General features: G+C 44.5%; 1 protein-coding gene across 3 annotated transcripts in view; it reads left to right on the top strand.

Moving 5' to 3' along the window:
• The window catches only part of LOC118231377 (serine/threonine-protein phosphatase 2A 55 kDa regulatory subunit B gamma isoform), a 73,635-nt gene that overhangs the window by 51,115 nt on the left and 5,362 nt on the right, over positions 1-17,158 (top strand). For all 3 annotated transcript variants that reach the window (XM_035425119.1, XM_035425118.1, XM_035425120.1), the window contains 2 exons: positions 8,932-9,101; positions 11,774-11,865. In XM_035425119.1, coding sequence (XP_035281010.1) covers positions 8,932-9,101; positions 11,774-11,865 — 262 coding nt within the window. The remainder of the gene's footprint in view (positions 1-8,931; positions 9,102-11,773; positions 11,866-17,158) is intronic.

Here is a 17,158-nt window from a genome sequence, read left to right as displayed (position 1 = left end):
ACTTACCCATCCAGTCCCCTTTGCTGCCCCCCATTACTGCATCTAACCGGCCCCTGCTGCCCTCTGCCTGTTTATTACCCCTCCTCCCCTCCCCTTCGGCATTCCCCTGCACAGCCTATAGCAGCCAACTGTGCCCACGCTGGCCTCAGGGCCTCACCCTTTAAATGAAGAACATTATTCATCTTAATACCCCCCCCCCCCCATTTATTTTTAGTTATTTTTTATAGTTTTTTTGGGGGGAGGGGGGTCTTGGTGGTGTGCACTTGAAATATGAAAAATTAAAAGGCTATTTTTTCCTCCGGCACGTGTCCTACATAATATTTGCATTACTCCTTTATTTTATTTATTTTGCGGATGTCCTCCACCAGGATCCCCTTCTTTTCATGTCATTGGTACTCTCTTCATAGACGATGATTCTGATTTGTTCTGGCACGACTGAGTGTTCCAGCTTCAGAGCAGGTGCTTGTGATGTTTGCCCTTGAGTTTTGTTTTGAGGGGATAATACCAGTATTGAACAGATTGGCATGTTAATTGCTTCTATCTGATTCTGGCTATTAGGCAGGCTTTTCAGGCAGTGTACCAAGAGTTTTTGGATCTGAGGATTGAACTAAATGAATGTAATTACGAATCACCCCTGCCTCATTGTGTGCGTGTGCGTGTGCGTGTGCATGTGCGTGTGTGTGTGTGTGTGTGTGTGCGAGTGCATGTGTACATGCCTGTGTGTGTGTGTGTGTGTGTGTGTGTGTGTATGTGTCTGTGTGAGTGCATGGTAAAGGCCTGTGTGCATGTGCATGTGTGTGTGAGTGCATGTGTACAGGCCTGTGTGTGTGTGTGTGTGTGTGTGTGTGTGCATGTGCATGCTTGCCTGTATTCGTGCATGCCTGCGTACGTGTGCTTAAAATAACACCTCCTTTAGCTCCCCTCCTAATCTTTTCACCCAGACAGTCACATAGCAGGTGACCAGGCACTCTGAAGGTCACATGGCTTTTCTTCACATTGAAAAGGTCCTTTTGACTGAAGGCTAATAATGAAATGCCGAGCATGCTGGACTTGTGATGAATCACACCGTGCTGTGCTATGTTAATGGGGAGAGGGGGGGAAAATGGCTGTAACGTCTGTACATTTCGAATTATTGTTATATATGGTTTCATTATACCAGCAGGCCTCTTTAATGCATCAGTATATGTAGTGTATCTCAAATGTCTAAACTGCTATCTGCCAGTGGCACCGGGTCCATCTGCCGATGGGCTGGTCCAGACAGCCATTAAAAGGATTCTCATCCCCAGATAGGCAGGTTCGAGGGAGGTGACATTTGGTGCTGGAAGTCGTAATGGTTCCTTGCGGTCGTTGATTAAGCTCCATTTTTCCAGGTCCGTGAGTTAGAAAATGGATGCTTAATGTTGCCTCGCCCCAGGGACCCTATGGCTGCTGAATGTGACGATGGGGTGTGGTGGTGGGGGGATGGGGGGGGCACCAATCCCTGACCCTAAGAGGGGGTGTGAATGAAACACCAATCCAGAGATTGTGATGAAAGAGAACAGGAAACCCTGGTCCTGGAGAAGGATTGGCCTATCACTTAAATTCCTGTCTTTGTAACGGGTCTGAATATAACACAGTTCCTGAAATTTCTGTTCCGCTTCTTGTTCCTAAGCGCTGGCCAGCTTTAAGGACAGTGCTTTAGCTTATTTGAACTACAAAGGTGGCAAGTAGAAGTATCAGACCACGTTAATCCCCAGAACGTTGTATGTCTACGTATGAATCCCTGGTGGGGGTATTTCCTTAGTTCATTTCCCATTTTTAAGCCGAGAGCTTTGCTGTCTCTGGCCTCTGTTTTGTAGGACTTCTTTTAATGCATAAATATGAGCAGTTGTGATGTTGAAGCCCTGCTCAGCCCCCCAGCTACCGCACCGCCTCTTGGCACTGGCCTCCGCAGTGATGGATTGTGGGTAATAGCTCTGAGATGAACTGGCGACTCGTCAAGGTGGCATAATCGTCGTGCTGCTTGGAGCCGCAGACATTTGGGTGGGCGCCGACGCCGTGAGCTGCCTTGGCACCTTCATCCCTCAACTCCTGCACTCTCCAGTCTCCTAACAGGCCCAGGGTGCTGTTAATAAATAATTGGCTATTTAGTGAGGAGCAATTGAAACTTTATTCACCACTTAACGTGAAGACCCATTGAGTATCGCTGGCAGTCTGATGCAAATTGTTTCAAAATCTTTGCAAGGTGAAGTTTGTGTTGATTGGTTGAAGTGTTTTCATGTTTGGCAGCCCTCAGAGGCACCAAAGAGGTCATGGCAACATACTATATACCTCACTTGATGATCGCTGGTGTTACAGATCCTTTTTGGTGCTATAGACATTACATTACATAGACCATTTAGCTGGTGTTACAGTCACTGACTGGTGTTGATAAACCTCATGCGTTATTCATAAATCATTCACGGTCTTAATGGATACAGTACTTTGTGGTGCTAAGAGACGTGTTACTAAATGTTGTATGTCATTAAAAGATGCTAGAGGCTGTTTACGATCCCTTTAGAAGTGTTGCTACAGCTTTAAATGGACCCTCTATAATTCGACTTTACTATATTTAAACTACTCTGTTATTTTTGGTGTAACTACATGGGGTGGACTTTATTTCTGTAATGATAAAATAGGAGCAAACAGGATTTGTTCCTTCTTCAGGGATTCCAAACACATGGGCTTTTTTTCTATAATAAAAGTCAACAATAAAATCCAACATTTCTAGAATCCTTGAAAAGGGAACAAAAATGCTAAATTATTGTCTCTTTGATCAATAAATATAATTTTAATGCAAATAAGCGTGTGTTTGACCTCAACTCACATGTTGGTCTTTTTAATCCAGCGGCCTGAATCCTGTTGCTTATGGGTGTATATTCCTTATTAATGTAACATGAACAATTACAGATGCTCTTTGTTAGCAACAAATCCCATTTAGCATTATTTGATGTTAACAGTACCCCTGTTGTTTGGTGTTGAAGGTCTGAGTTTTGGGAACTGAGGAAAATCACTGCAGTAGCCAGTAGGCAACCTATCTAGAAAACAGCCTCCTGCTTAGCCTGCCGAAAATGCAGCGCACCCCCACACTGTCAGATGGAATGCTGCGGTTAGCAGGGGAAGCGGCTAATACCTGTGACAGGTGTTCACCTGTTCAGGGAGCTCCCCCTTGCAGGGAGTCTGTAACTCCCACCCCCTAATATTTTCACATTTCCCTGGTCTCAGAGAGTACTTCCTGGCAGCAAACAGGATTAGCAGACAACATTACAGACAATGTTATGATAAAACATTAGCAGACAATGGAGAGAACCAAAGCCCAAATTGGCCTTTACTGTGGGGAAGGACATCGAGACCAGAGGGGGAGGGACAGCCTCCCGGTGACAGAACACACGTGTTCACGGAGTGCTGACTGCTCTGCTGTGAAGACTGGTTTTAATGAAGTGGGTGTGCCCAGCAGGTACTCCTGGGAAGTGCATAGATATTAGTAATGTGTCGTTGACGCCAGTTTAGAACACATGATCTCATTTTGGGTCTGAACCCTACACATGTCCTGAGAAGTAAGAAACAACTGCTAATTTCTAGTGGTAGTTTAGTAGAAAAGGGGCTTCTCTGATAACCAGAAGATGGCAGGTTCAAATCCACAGTTCATGCAGCTGTTTTACCATTGAGTAAGCCACTTAACCTGAAATTCCTTAATTAGCATGCTCTACTGTTTCAATGGATAATAACGGAAGTGAATGCTACTTTTTTGTTAGCTTATAGTTAAGTTAGCTTATAAAATCCAACCCAATAGGTAAGACAGTCACATCTCATCCCAATATTCTCTTGCCTGATAAGTCACTATGATCAGCGTTGTATCGGCTGTAATATTGAAAGTTCATCAGTGGTGTTGCGTACCTTCAGCGCAGAGACTCGTCTGAATGCTGGGATGGCGTGTTGATCTCCTAGCAGCATGCACGTGTCCCATGACATTCTGCTCTGTATTAATTATCATGGAATGTGTCACCCCCTTTCATTGCGCAGAGTCTCAGACCAGATGGCTATCAAATTAGCATGGAGCCGAAATGGGAGATTGTTGCATAATTGGAAGAATACAACGAGCCCCTGGAGATTTCGGCGTTCCACCCGGAGTGTATTGATCTGTCATTATTGAGGCAGTCCGATGATGTCTTTACCTTTTGCCTAATGAATTAGGACTTGTTAATCAGATCAGTTAACATACAGAGCTGGGAAGTAAAAGAGTCTATCAGGTTGGATAAAAAGCTGGGATGAATTTTTGGGTTTTTTTCTGTCCTGGTCCAGTGGTACAGAGGACAGGGAGGGGAAAAAAATTAATTCTGGAACCAGAGATAAGTAGACCCTAATGAAGTCCATCGCTTTAATTGGTTAAGACCCAATCGATACCTGTCCAGACCATATCAGGGTTTAACTCTCGTGGGCCTTGGGTTTGCATCCTCCTGGCTCTTGCAGTTTGTGACCTTTAACCCCCTGGGGACCAGAATGCACTGCCGCTGAGCAGATTAGCCCTGCGGTTCCCGCTAATGAATATGGACCTGGCCTGATGTATGGAGAAATGCCTGTGCATGGATCTAAGGCAGACCCCCTGGGAGTCAACGAGGGGTGCATTATCATTGGCAATGTGGAGATTTCACACCACTTTCATCATGTTGGCTTATTTTCTGCATTTGCAATGTCTAAAGGCTGTTTCTGAATGGTGAATGATTTGTTTTTCAGCAACTGTTTCCATTTTCTTTTTTTTTAAATGTAGACATTTTAAATTCAGCTGCATGCTTGAGTTTTAAATAATAATAATCATAATAATAATAATAATAATAGTTGTTGTTGTTGTTGTTGTTGTTATTATTATTATTGGGGTGTTGAGCCCCTTCCTTGTTTCGTAATTACCAGCATGTCATCATCCTCTGGTTAAAAGGTCACCGCTGATTCACCTAACACCCATACTCCACTACTGTCATTGGCTGTTCGACCAGACCGTCTGCTCATCAGCTGTGCTGTTGCTTCTGAATGAATTAAACAACAAAGAGAAAAGCATGAGCCCTCCTGCTCTCTCTCTATCCTGAAATATCAGCGCATCACCGAAGGGAAGAATAGAATCAGAAGAATTTCACACTGCTCATCACAAATGCAATCATGTCTGTCAGTTTATTGGCTTGATTGCGTTTACTCCTTTATTTAATTGCTTTTAAATTGTATTGCCTCTGTATATTGCAGCTCAGCACAAGTGAAATATCATATATCTGTATATTTTCCTTACTCTGTTTTTTCCCCTTGTCATTTTATCAATACCCTTGCCATTCCGTTTTCAATTATATCTCATAGTTATCGTATTGCTTTTCTTTATTGCACTGTAAAGCATTCTATGTCAATGGTGCTATTTTATGAAGAAAAAATAGAGTTCACATATCTACCGTATAGGGAAAATGCAAACATCACAAACCATTGGCGACTTGAGTGCGGTTAGAAACTGATATATTTTTCCTGCCAGTCTCCTCCTGTCTCCTTTTTTAATAAAAGAGTGAACTGAACATACGATGTCATATATATGTAGATTGGTACAGTGACCTACATACTACACAATGATCAAGGGCCAACAGAACTCATGAATACCAATCGCTCCTGTGTGTTTGTCAGTCATGCCGAGAACGCGTTACCCCTCACTGTGATGCCGCATATAAGAGAGACACCTTCGCAGGAATGAGCCGGCGTACCAGCTGGGAGGTTCTTATGTGATTATTTTCTTGAGTGGGCTGGACAGGGAGCCAAACACAGCAGACTGCTGACTGATACTGTGAGCCGTGTTCTATAGCCCTCAGCTACACGGAGAGTTCTCCTCCGCTTGTGATTTTTCTGGTCCGCTCTCTGTCCTGGATTGTGTGAGGGTGCACGCAGTGTTCTCTGCAGTTCCACATCAGACCTGGGTCAAATACGTATTTGTTTTGCTTTGCTGATCTTGTCTGGTGTATTGGAGCCAATGAAATACTCTCAAAAAGTGCAAACCCTGCCTTCTGGTCATATTGGCAGGCTCAATTACACCAGGCAAGATCAATGGAGCACAAAAAAGTATTTGAATCTAAAACAAATACGTATTTGACCCAGGTCTGTTAAAAGAAAAAGACAAGTAAATAATAATGCTCTCCCCTCGGTCCTGAAGATGCCTACCCCTGTGTAGGTACTATATGTCCAGGGTCCATTGTGTGCTAGTGAAAATGTTTATTGTTGAGCTGAAGTGTGAGCTAGAATGATGCACCGCTGCGCAATGGAGAGAATTCGCCCTCGGGGTGCACAACTATAACAAGCTCTCCTGAACGGGCAGTCGCTTTAGTGGCCATTGTCCTCAGTTACACCACCATTACTCATGCTCCATCGACAAGCGCCTGGCAGGCAGCAGAACAGAGCAGTGTGTGCTTATTTGTCCATGAGAACTAGCGGGCCCTGTACACACACACACACACACACACACACAAGCTCTTTGTTTCAGAGCTGAAAATTGTTCTTTAACTGGAGACATTGCACATTGCTGTGTGCACTGAAACCTATTGTGTTTGGCATGACATGAATCCGAAGGATTGATTGAGATTTGTGTTATTATTACTAGTAGTAGTAATTATAATAATCATCATGAGCATCATCATGGATAGCTTAAATGTTACGTATTATAGATACATACATTTGGATGTAAGGTCACCTCTGTAGCTGTATGTGTGTTGAAGGCAGTCACAGCCCTCACACACTGTGAACAGTGTAGCTTCGGAGTTACTGATCTGCAGTCGGATCTGCGCGCAGTCTTAAATGTACAAGCCGTTCTCCTGCAGATGACATGTGAGGACAGCGGCGTTCGGGCATGGCGTGCGGCTCGGGGGAAATGCACTGATACCTGTTTCAGCTGCACACACACGGAAATCTCCTGACCTTTCAGTTTTCCTCGCGGGGATTTGTCCAGTCAGATTCTTCTGAAAATCCTCCTTTTTGGCAGGTTTGTGGTGCAGAGGGGATTAGGGTGGACAGCCATTGTGGGTCTTTGCCGCGATCACAGATTGTGTTTTCATCAGCACAGTTTAAACAGGATCAGATGTTGAGCCATGCTTAGAAATCCATATCCAGAGAAGTAGTGTCAACAACGGCATTTCTGTATATATTATTTCATTTGCCAAAAAAAAATGTGATAAATATTTTCAGTGAAATATAAGCTACAAATTATACTTGGTGTTGTGAATGCCATATTCTTTCCTAATCATTATATGCTCTACCCATATCCCCCTAAACCTTGACCATCCAAACAGTCTTTCTGTGGTGCCGCAGAAATAAAACAGATGTGAGGCGCAAAGAGTAATTCTACTACTATACTATTCATCTCTTGTTAATTAAATCACGAGAGTTGCTTGACTGATGAGATCCAGAAACACTATAAGAAAATAATCGTCCTTTGAGTGGGTCCATTTAAAGTACTATATAAATGCTCAAGGACTTGCTTGTCTAATTATCTCTGCTATTCACCTTTTGTCTTTTCAATAAAGAAAAAAATCAGAACATCCACCTGTTTAGTATTCACTTGGCAATTTGACCTTGAATGCTAAAAGCTCTTTGCACCCAGGTGTCATATAATTCAGGCAGCTTTACTGCAGGTCTTAGACTGTTCTGTGGACCATATGTGGGCATAAACTAGTCTACTGAGATATTGCTGTCAGTTGGACCATTGCAAAGGTGACACTTCCTGAAACACCAAAAGGAAGAAACAAACAGAAACAAGCCTGGTGCTTTTGTTTGGCCTAATGATCTGTCACCATTCTCTGAATAATTTAACAATGACTTTGCTGTGTGATGCTGTACTTGTTGAAGGCCTAATTATGCCTGTGAACACCCATTCCAACACACATTCACCCATCCTAAAATCATTTTCACTGATCATTTTCACTACACCCCTGTACTGCTGCATATACTCTATCATGTCGCTACACCACGGCTTTGGGGGGCCTACAGACAGGCCACAGAAAAATGGAACAAACGATCGATTTCAATCAGGGCTATATGACGGGATGTGGAAGGGGCGCTGGGCAGAGAGAGCAGTGGGAACTACTCTGCTGAAAATTTCAACTTTTGCCGGAATACTGCACAAATGTCACTATGTACAACAGATCCCCCTGAGGTAGATGAGCTTTGTCTTGGGACGAACAGAATAACAGTTAGCCGTGTCTTTCCACCATCTGTGCCATGTAATCATTAATCATTAAACCAGAAGTGAAAGGTCCAAATCTTGCTGTGTCCCTTTCCACTGCCAGTAGGTCCCCTTAAGAGGATGCTACTGTACACATTTCCCAGGTTCCATTTGTATTACGAGAACACTCTGACGTACACATCACATGCTCTGCCAAACAAGGTTAAGGAGAGTGGACTGGACAGGGAGCCAAACAAAAGCACTTTAGCATTGCAATAAAGGTTTAATCTCTAGGCAGACTACTGTGCCTTTCCCACGGCTTTTTGAACCAAATTAATTGTTCCACATGCTAAAGGCACGTGTGATTTTGTGTATCCAAACAAATACTCAGTCTGGGTTTGATTGGGGACACATATTTAGAGAAACTAACCAAATGTGTTTACAGATACAAAGTTGTATATTGCGAGTATTACAGTTTTACATTTTATAATGATTGAATGTACCTTGTGAGATCTGTCTCTCATGAGTTTCAGAGAGTTTGTGATTCGTAGAAATTCCCATAACTTGACTCATTTTTTTTAACGATGTTGAACACAATCCAAAGCCTGTTTCTTCCCTTAGACTGGTGTGCATAAACACACATAAAATGCAGACAATGAATAAAACATATCTCATCATGTTTCTGCTCTCATGTGGACGGTGAATTATGAATGAAGTTTTCTTTGTCCTCCTCCCGTTAGTCTTCGAAGAGCCGGAGGACCCCAGTAACCGGTCCTTCTTCTCCGAAATCATCTCCTCCGTCTCCGATGTCAAGTTCAGCCACAGCGGGCGCTACCTGCTCACGCGGGATTACCTCACAGCTAAAGTCTGGGACCTGAACATGGAGAACAAGCCCATAGAAACCTACCAGGTAAAGCACACCTTACCCGAATCTGAGAGTGTCTGTGGACCACGCACTGCCTATAAGGAACACATAGCTAAACAGTTTCTCTGTAGTGGCTACCTGTAACTTCACATTCTTGCTACATGTAGTCATATTGAATGGCTTCTGTATAGAGAATTCCTGTAATCACTCCCTGCTACAATCAACACATGCTTTCTGTTTTATCTTTCTCTTGCCTTGTGTAATTACTCTAATACACAATATCTACGTAATGCCAATCCTGAGTAGAGCAAGACAACATATAACAAGATAACATAACATTGGTGTGTCATTGGCTTTGTATCCACATCATGCATCAACATAAAAGTGAGATTTTATACTTCTTATGCATTTTGAAGGCATAGCCATCCCTGCAGTTCCTGCAATGTATGCGTGAAATCCATCGATGGAGTCGCTTTGATCCCTGTCGACCTCACACGCTGACCGTTCTCGCTCAGGCAAGAGCATCTGCTCAGAGCGTGCGCACGCATGCGGGTGTCTGTGTTCTGGGTGCCGTCCCCGCTCTGCAGTCGGGGGGCGGAGTCTGCGCTCAGAAGATAGGGGAGGCTATTTATAGCTGATGCTATGCTTTGCTCCGCTGTGCTGTGCTATGCTGTGCTGTGAAAAAGAACCTCACTTCTGAGCCTGGCCAGAACTGCAATGCAGCACCCTGAGAGATTGGGGGGGGTGGGAGGTGGGGGGGTCGAGAGTGAGATGGAGAGGGGGGGGGGGCTGGGTAGAAAGAGGGAGAGGGAGGTAGAGAGAGTGGGGTGGAGTTAAATGAGATGAGGAGGGCGAGATGGATAAAAAAAAGAAAGGGGGGAGGGTAGGTACAGTGAAGCGTCATCTGGGTGGGGGCGGGGGGGGGGGGGGCAAAACAGATTTTGAGAGTGAGTGCAGGGTCTGCACGGAAAGCATTTGTCCCAGCAGCCTGTGTCCAGCTGTGTGAGTCAGGAGGTATGATGTGTAATTCGTTCAGCGCTCATTAGACCTGCTCCTCCTCTGTTAGCTGAGACATCAAGCAAGATTCGGGTCTTTGGTTTGATGTCCGCGCTGGTTCGGTACCTGTTTGTCCTGCTCTGTGAAAGACCAGCCTCCTGTTTGCCGGTGTGTCACTCTTGCGGTCTTCCGGAAGCGGCGAAGCGGGCTAGCGTAGCTCTCGCCTCGAGGCCTGTCGCCGGAGAATTAGCTTCATTCCCCGTGAAGCCGCGAGGGAGGATCTGTCGCGGTCCCTCGCCGGTCTGTCCGCCCGGATTATTAGCGGATGTCTGCGTGCGCATTCATGCTGCGAGCGGTGGGGTGGGGTGGGGTGGCTGAGGGATTAGGAACACCCCGTCTTCCCTCCTGCTGCAGAGCTCAGGAAACGCAGGAGAGAGAGAGAGGAGGCACACTGCCTCTCAAAGAACGCTGGGTCATCTTCCTTTAGCGTAGCTCACATTTACTCCTGTTCAGTACAGCAGAAGGATGGTAGCCTGTACCTTAGAACACGGAGGGCTGCAGTGCAGCAGGTATCCTAGGGAAGACTCATTAAACCATTAGGCCCGGCCTCCCCGGACGGGGAAGAGATTTATTTCGGTAACATCGATATATGAGTCACTGCGGGACTTCGGGACCGATAATGAGAAAACCCTGCAGGCACTGCAGTTCTCCAGGATCTGGGGCTGGTGTTCCTGTAGCACACATGCTTGAGCTGGTTTATGTTTTCTCTTTCTTGCACGTTTGAAGATGGCGGCTGTGCTGAACCCATCTTGTGGGTGCGGCTGTGTCTGTTTCTTCACCCCTGTTACCCAACAGGGTCTGATTTGATCTGATCTGAACTCTGAATGTCAACAGCGGATCTATTTTGTATCTATAAAAAAACACTCCTGCCCCATAAAAATGAACCAGGCTTGAGATTTTAATGTCTATTAGTTCATCCAGCTCTGCAAGACAGATTCTAATGGGAGGCATTTGCAAACGTTTGTTAAATCTGTGTGATTATGGCTCGTGTTACATTGTGAAATAATTACCCTGACTCAGCCTTATGGTGAACATGTTTGCCTTGCATACACCAATGCACTGTGTGTATCTGTATTAGTTCTGACCTGTTACCTGCTTCAGTAAACCTGAAGGTCAGCCAGAGACAGGATTGATACATTTTCATGTTGTCTATTGCCTTTTTCCCAAAACTCCTGACACCACTGCATACCCCCAATGCACAGTAGCATCACTGTACATGTGTATGCGTGTGTGTATGTGTGTGTGTGGGCACTGGACAACATTTAAAAAGGCCACAGCAATAGTAATACTCACTGACTCCAGCAAGCTGTGTGTGGAAACCCACTAGGGAGATGTTGGGTGGAAGTGGCGTGAGTGTGTCTGTTTAATGAGCAAAGCGGGTTTTAGTGATCAGGATTTGAGACTCATTTCGCTTGTATCACTCCATAAACCCTCTGCTGTTCAGCATTTTTGGCCTTCGTTGGTGAAGGTCTTCATTATCTTCCCCACTCTGTCATCCATATTAATTTCCCTCATAACCATGAATGTCAAGTATTTGTCTATTTGTGGGAAATTGGCTCTTGATTCATATCATTATTAATACCCAGTACTGTTTTCACTGAATATAAATGATATTACAATATGTACTTGAATGTAAAATATTGATTTTTTTCCCTCTGTAGGTTCACGATTATCTCCGGAGTAAGCTTTGTTCTCTGTATGAGAACGACTGCATCTTCGACAAGTTTGAATGTGCCTGGAATGGGACCGACAGGTGAGTCCTCCCCCTCTCTGTCCTCTAACTGGCACCACAGACTCGGACACCCCCATGGTTTTCAGCTCTGTAGCCCTTGACCTGGTACAGTTCAACTGCATAATCCACAATTCCATCCTCAGAATTAAAGTCTGTCATATTGGGTATTGTAATATCTTCTGGGCTGTTTTGTATCGAGCATTCTGACAAACTCAGTAAGGGGATTAAGAGATAACAGCGTTGCTGTCGTGATGTAATCTGTTAAATAGAGTTGGCATATAGACTGAACACAGGGTATCTCTTGATTAAGAAGATTTTTATTACGGGAATTGGAAAATCACACAATGAGGAACGGTGTTCCTGGCTCCATTCATCCTTTTACGTATGGGTGTAACAATACGACCCTGCGCAAAACGTCCTTCAGACCCGGACGCTCAATTACCCCCGACAACGGCGGCCCCCTCTCTCTCTCTCTCTCTCTCTCTCTCTCTCTCTCTCTCTCTCTCTCTCTCTCTCTCTCTCTCTCTCTCTCTCTCTCCATTTCTCTCTCTCGCAAGAGCACAACAGGCCTGCCCCCTTGTATAGAGGCAGGAAGGCCAGGTCATCTCTCGTTCTGCCACAATAGAGGAAATCAAATCCTGCCATCCCAACCAAAGGACGGCCAAATTATTCCTTTAATAAAGAGGGTATTGTCATGAGGAGTGCTGTATTAGGACAGGGCTTGTAAAAGGCCTTGTGGAGAGCTGGCATTGAACAGTTCAAATACTCTCGTCCAAACGATCAAATCCAAAAACCAATATTTCAGCACAGCGTATTGCAGGCACGCAATTTCAGCTATGAGCGACCTTTCAAGTTTTTGATATTTATTGTCCTTTTATATGACAGCTCATATTAATTTCATGCAGGGCTATAGTACTGAAAATGGCTTAGTGCTGTCTTTTTTTCCTTTTAACCTGGTCTTCGTTTCACTTTAAAGAGGGATTGAGGGGCTCCTACCCTGGTGAACTATGCTGTGATTTCATCAAAAATGACTTAAGCGATGCTGAATTGCTATTTTAACCTTCCACTCACCGGTCCAGTGGCATTCCTTTTGGAATACTATGGATAGGAAGCTATATAAAAGGATTTACTTGCTAATGAATGAAAACATTATGTATACTGCTATTTTGTTTTTGCTTATTTGCTTTCATGACATCCATACTATGGGTGACTTAGATAACATATGTAACATATGTTAATAATATGTAACTCATATTTTAGCGGTACAACAGTAATGCATTTCGTTTTGTTATGCTTGAAGCATAAGCGATGCCTTAAAAATACTTCTCTGTTGTCATCACATGAAATGAAGACCTACATGATGGGGCAAAAGTTGCCTTGGCCTCGGTAATCCTGCCAATGAAACAGAGTACGTAAATAGCATAATCGATAATAAATGACCTTGTAACACCGGTGACAATGCCCAGCTAACAGCCAGTTGGCGTTAGCGGTAATGCTGGACATTAGCTTGAAAGTGAACATCAATAAGGTCATTGCCTAGTTTATTTATTTATATAATCATTTGGCTATAGTGTTATTTTACAATTATGCTGAAACTTAGCAGCCAGAAATAGCATTCCTATTTATATGTACCTCTCTGCCAAACAATTTGTCTTTGCCTTCTTGCCACGGAGACGTGTCAAATATTAACAACAATCTGCAGCATCGTTATGTATCACCTTTTTGTCATTTTAGTGTGTTTGAAAGTAAATGCCAAAGTACAAGGAAGACTCTCTGTTATGCTGTTTTAAGAACGATGTGCTAAGAACGATCTCTGCAGTTCCAACAGGTTTACTGTCAAAATGAAGGACTAATTATGTTATCATTGGCAGATTTGATATTTGCAACTGATGTTATTGTGTTATTGTAGTTCATTGCATACTCTAAAATCATACTGTGATAACAACACAAAGACATGTGTTCTGCATGCCTACCAGATTCTGAATTTCCAACCAACAACTCTCTCAGTGTGAAAGGATTTTGTAAAAGCAGCCTTCTAAAGTAGCGCTGTAACAGGTGTACAGGCCTGCTTCTTCATTTCAGCTCCCCAGGAATGTGTTCTTTGTTTCTTGTTTGTAACCCACAGTGTTTAATTTGTCAGTCTTTCCCTGGCCCTGTGCTGAAATGAGCACTCTGGCTGTAAGGGGAAAACGCATTGGAATAGTGTCCATCGCTTCTTTTGTTCTGAAGGAGAGATGGAATGAGGGATGGGTAAAAGGAAAGGATGAGGGGAAGAGCGAATATATTGGGGGAAATGAAAGAGACCGAGGGAGAAGCGGGGTCATGAGAGGGGGAGAAGGAGAGAGGGAGAGAGGGAGAGGGAGGTGGAGGAGATTATTCATGCCCGGGGTGCAGGGAGATGTAAGAGGACCCTGTTTGTACGATGCGCACACAGACTCCTCCCTGCGCTAGTCTCACATCCTCCCCTCTTGGCCTCAGATGCTGCCAGTCATGGATGAGGGGCTATAGTCTGGGAACAACAATTGGTTTTTATATTAAATTCTCAGTCTCAGTCTCCAGTCTCTGTTACAAAATGGTTCAGCCCTGTGAACAAGCGAAGCATGAAGCGTAGAGAATTTAGGATTACAGACAAAAAAAAAAATCTAATCTAAATTTTGTCGGGACACCATATGTGTATTTTTCTTCATTTGAATTATAGGAACATTTTTCTAACGATGTCCTGGAGGGACAACCACGCCCACGTGCCGACCGGCCACCTGATGATGCAGAATCGCTAACCGTTTTGTTCGCGTCTCGGAATTCTCAATGCCACGGTAGAGCGGGTCCTAAATACACATCGCGATGAATGTGTTCTGGCGATGTTATGGGAGGGTGATTAGGATCATAGTGTCGATGGTGCGGTGGTGCCCCTATGCAGGAATGCTCTGGGCCATCCTTAATTCCCCTGTCTGGATTTCACCCTGCAAGACTGGGTTTCAATTCAGTCTTTTCAATTTAAACTGACCTAATTAAACCCCTCTCGTGTCCCATGGTATTTCCTTAATCCTTATGTCATTTCCCTGTGCTTGTGATTATGCTAAAATATGCACACTGTTGTTTACTGAGAGATGATTGGCCAGCATCTGAGGGAGAGGGGAGGAGGGCGGCCCTTTCTCCTCAGGGCGTGGAATCAAAGAGGCAGCGCCCCCTTTAGGTTTTTTCTTCCTTTACTGGATTGAGTATTTTGGTAAAAGGTGAATGGCATTTACTGTACCACTGGAAGAAAAGCAAGCAATTCTTTCCATATGCACTTATCATTGTTATAGAGGAAGTCCAGCAAGGGGGACTGAGACACATTCCAAAAAACACATTTGACTATCCATCTGAAGGCACATGCCCCCAGCTGAGGAACCAACAAACACTTGTACCGCTTCTTTTTAGATGAAGGGTGTGCCTACTTGATGTCCACAACCACGGCGAGCAGAATTAAAATATTCCCACACGGTTGTATATTTGGATATGTTTATTCGTTATCAATATTGACCATATAAGCCAGGTCTCACGGCAATATAGCTATCTCCGACCATACACAAGAAGGAGGCTATGAACATAAAAGCACTTTTGCATTACCTTGGAGAGCTGAGGTATAGATGCAGATGCATGTGAGGTCATGCTATTACCCGTCGACACTGTTTTAACAAGTCTCAGGTGGTGACATCACTTGCGACAGACTGCACAACTACTGCCAAACTAACTGTGCTGTACTCCATCAGCACGTGCAATTTTCCACACATAATGTTGTGTGTGTGGTATGTGGGTGGGAGACCATGGTTACTGAGGCAGTGGATTTGTTTCATCCCACACTGAATGGACCACAACTATTATTATATTTTATTTTTGCAGTTGTGCTCTTGCACAGTTCATTTCAGGATTAAGAAAAATGTAAATATAGGAGTATGCAGCATGGTGCATAGTACCATAGGTTTGCCCAGTTTGTTGATCAGACAGGAAAACAACCTTCTTTAGGAACCAAAGACAGTAAAGAAATGGGTTTGTGTGTGGCAGAGCGATTTTCCTGACAGGACAGAAGAGCATTTCAGCTTTCCTTTTCATTCTTTATTTGTGCTGAGCAAGCAACTTTTTCATTGTCACACAGCACATTCTCTCCCTCACTTTCTATCACTGTCATCTCTAATTCATGCACATCTACACAAACAGGCAAACACAGTGCATACTGTACAAGCACACACGCCTGTATTCACAGTCAGGCACTCATGTGTACATACACACACACACACACACACACACAGACACACACACGCGCACACACACACACACACACACACTCAGTAACATTCATTGCCTGGAGGCAATAGAGCAGATTGTGTGGATGGACTCATCTGCAGTGGATCTGCGAGAACATTACAGCACTGTACCCTGATCCAAAAAGGCAAATGTGGTTGGATGCAGTTTTACTGCAGTGCATCACTCTGTAAGGCAGCGTAAGGCTTCCCATTTATACTTCCTATTTATCCCATTCTTTCAAATGATTTAAAAGGGCTTTAAAATGAAGGGGTGACCCACCTCAACCACCGCCATAGCACACACTGGGCAGACACAAGGCAGCCATTTTGTTCCAGACCTCACCCCACACGTCAGCTGAGGTGGCGAGGGAGGGATTTATTCAGCCAGTTAAACTGTGGGGGTGGTCGGGTGGCCAGATTGGGACGGCCAGAGTGGGAGTTTTGCCAGGACACCGGGGTGAAGCGTAAAGCAGGGTATTCTGAGAGCCTGGGACAGAAGAGATGAGTCTGATTAGGTTGGGGGATCAGGGGCGATTAAAAGACTGGGGTGGGGCGGGGGGGGGGGGGGGTTTGGGGGTGGAAAGGAGGGGGAAGACTGCATGTGGTGCCCCTGGGAGCCAGCGATCTGTAATGGTGCCAGTTAATCCACCATGCTGGCACTGTACCGTAACTGGCCCTAATGTGTGAGTCTACCGTCATCCTGACTCCCCGCTCTGGTCCCACGCGGCCCCCTCCCGCCCTTCACACAGCGAGCAGGTCTACCAGGGGACAGTTTTAACATAAAAAACCAGACACTGTACTGGCTGAATTCTGATCGGTTGTTCGCCGCTTATATCTTGTGCATACTGTACCTTCCATTAAAGGGCATTGGATAGGCACATGATCTAGCTTGATTATTATTGCCTTAGATGCCACAGAATTATGGACATCCTTAGTTTATTGATAATGAAACCCATATGCAATCCAAAGAGAGCTCACTAATACAAATGCAAGGTTGAGAACGATTGCAATGTCATTAATCCAGCAGATAT

The sequence above is a fragment of the Anguilla anguilla genome, chromosome 7 (genome assembly GCF_013347855.1).
Source record: "Anguilla anguilla isolate fAngAng1 chromosome 7, fAngAng1.pri, whole genome shotgun sequence".
NCBI classification, from domain to species: Eukaryota; Metazoa; Chordata; class Actinopteri; order Anguilliformes; family Anguillidae; genus Anguilla; species Anguilla anguilla.
Note: the sequence above shows the minus strand (reverse complement) of the source record. Positions and strands in the feature narration are given on the sequence as shown.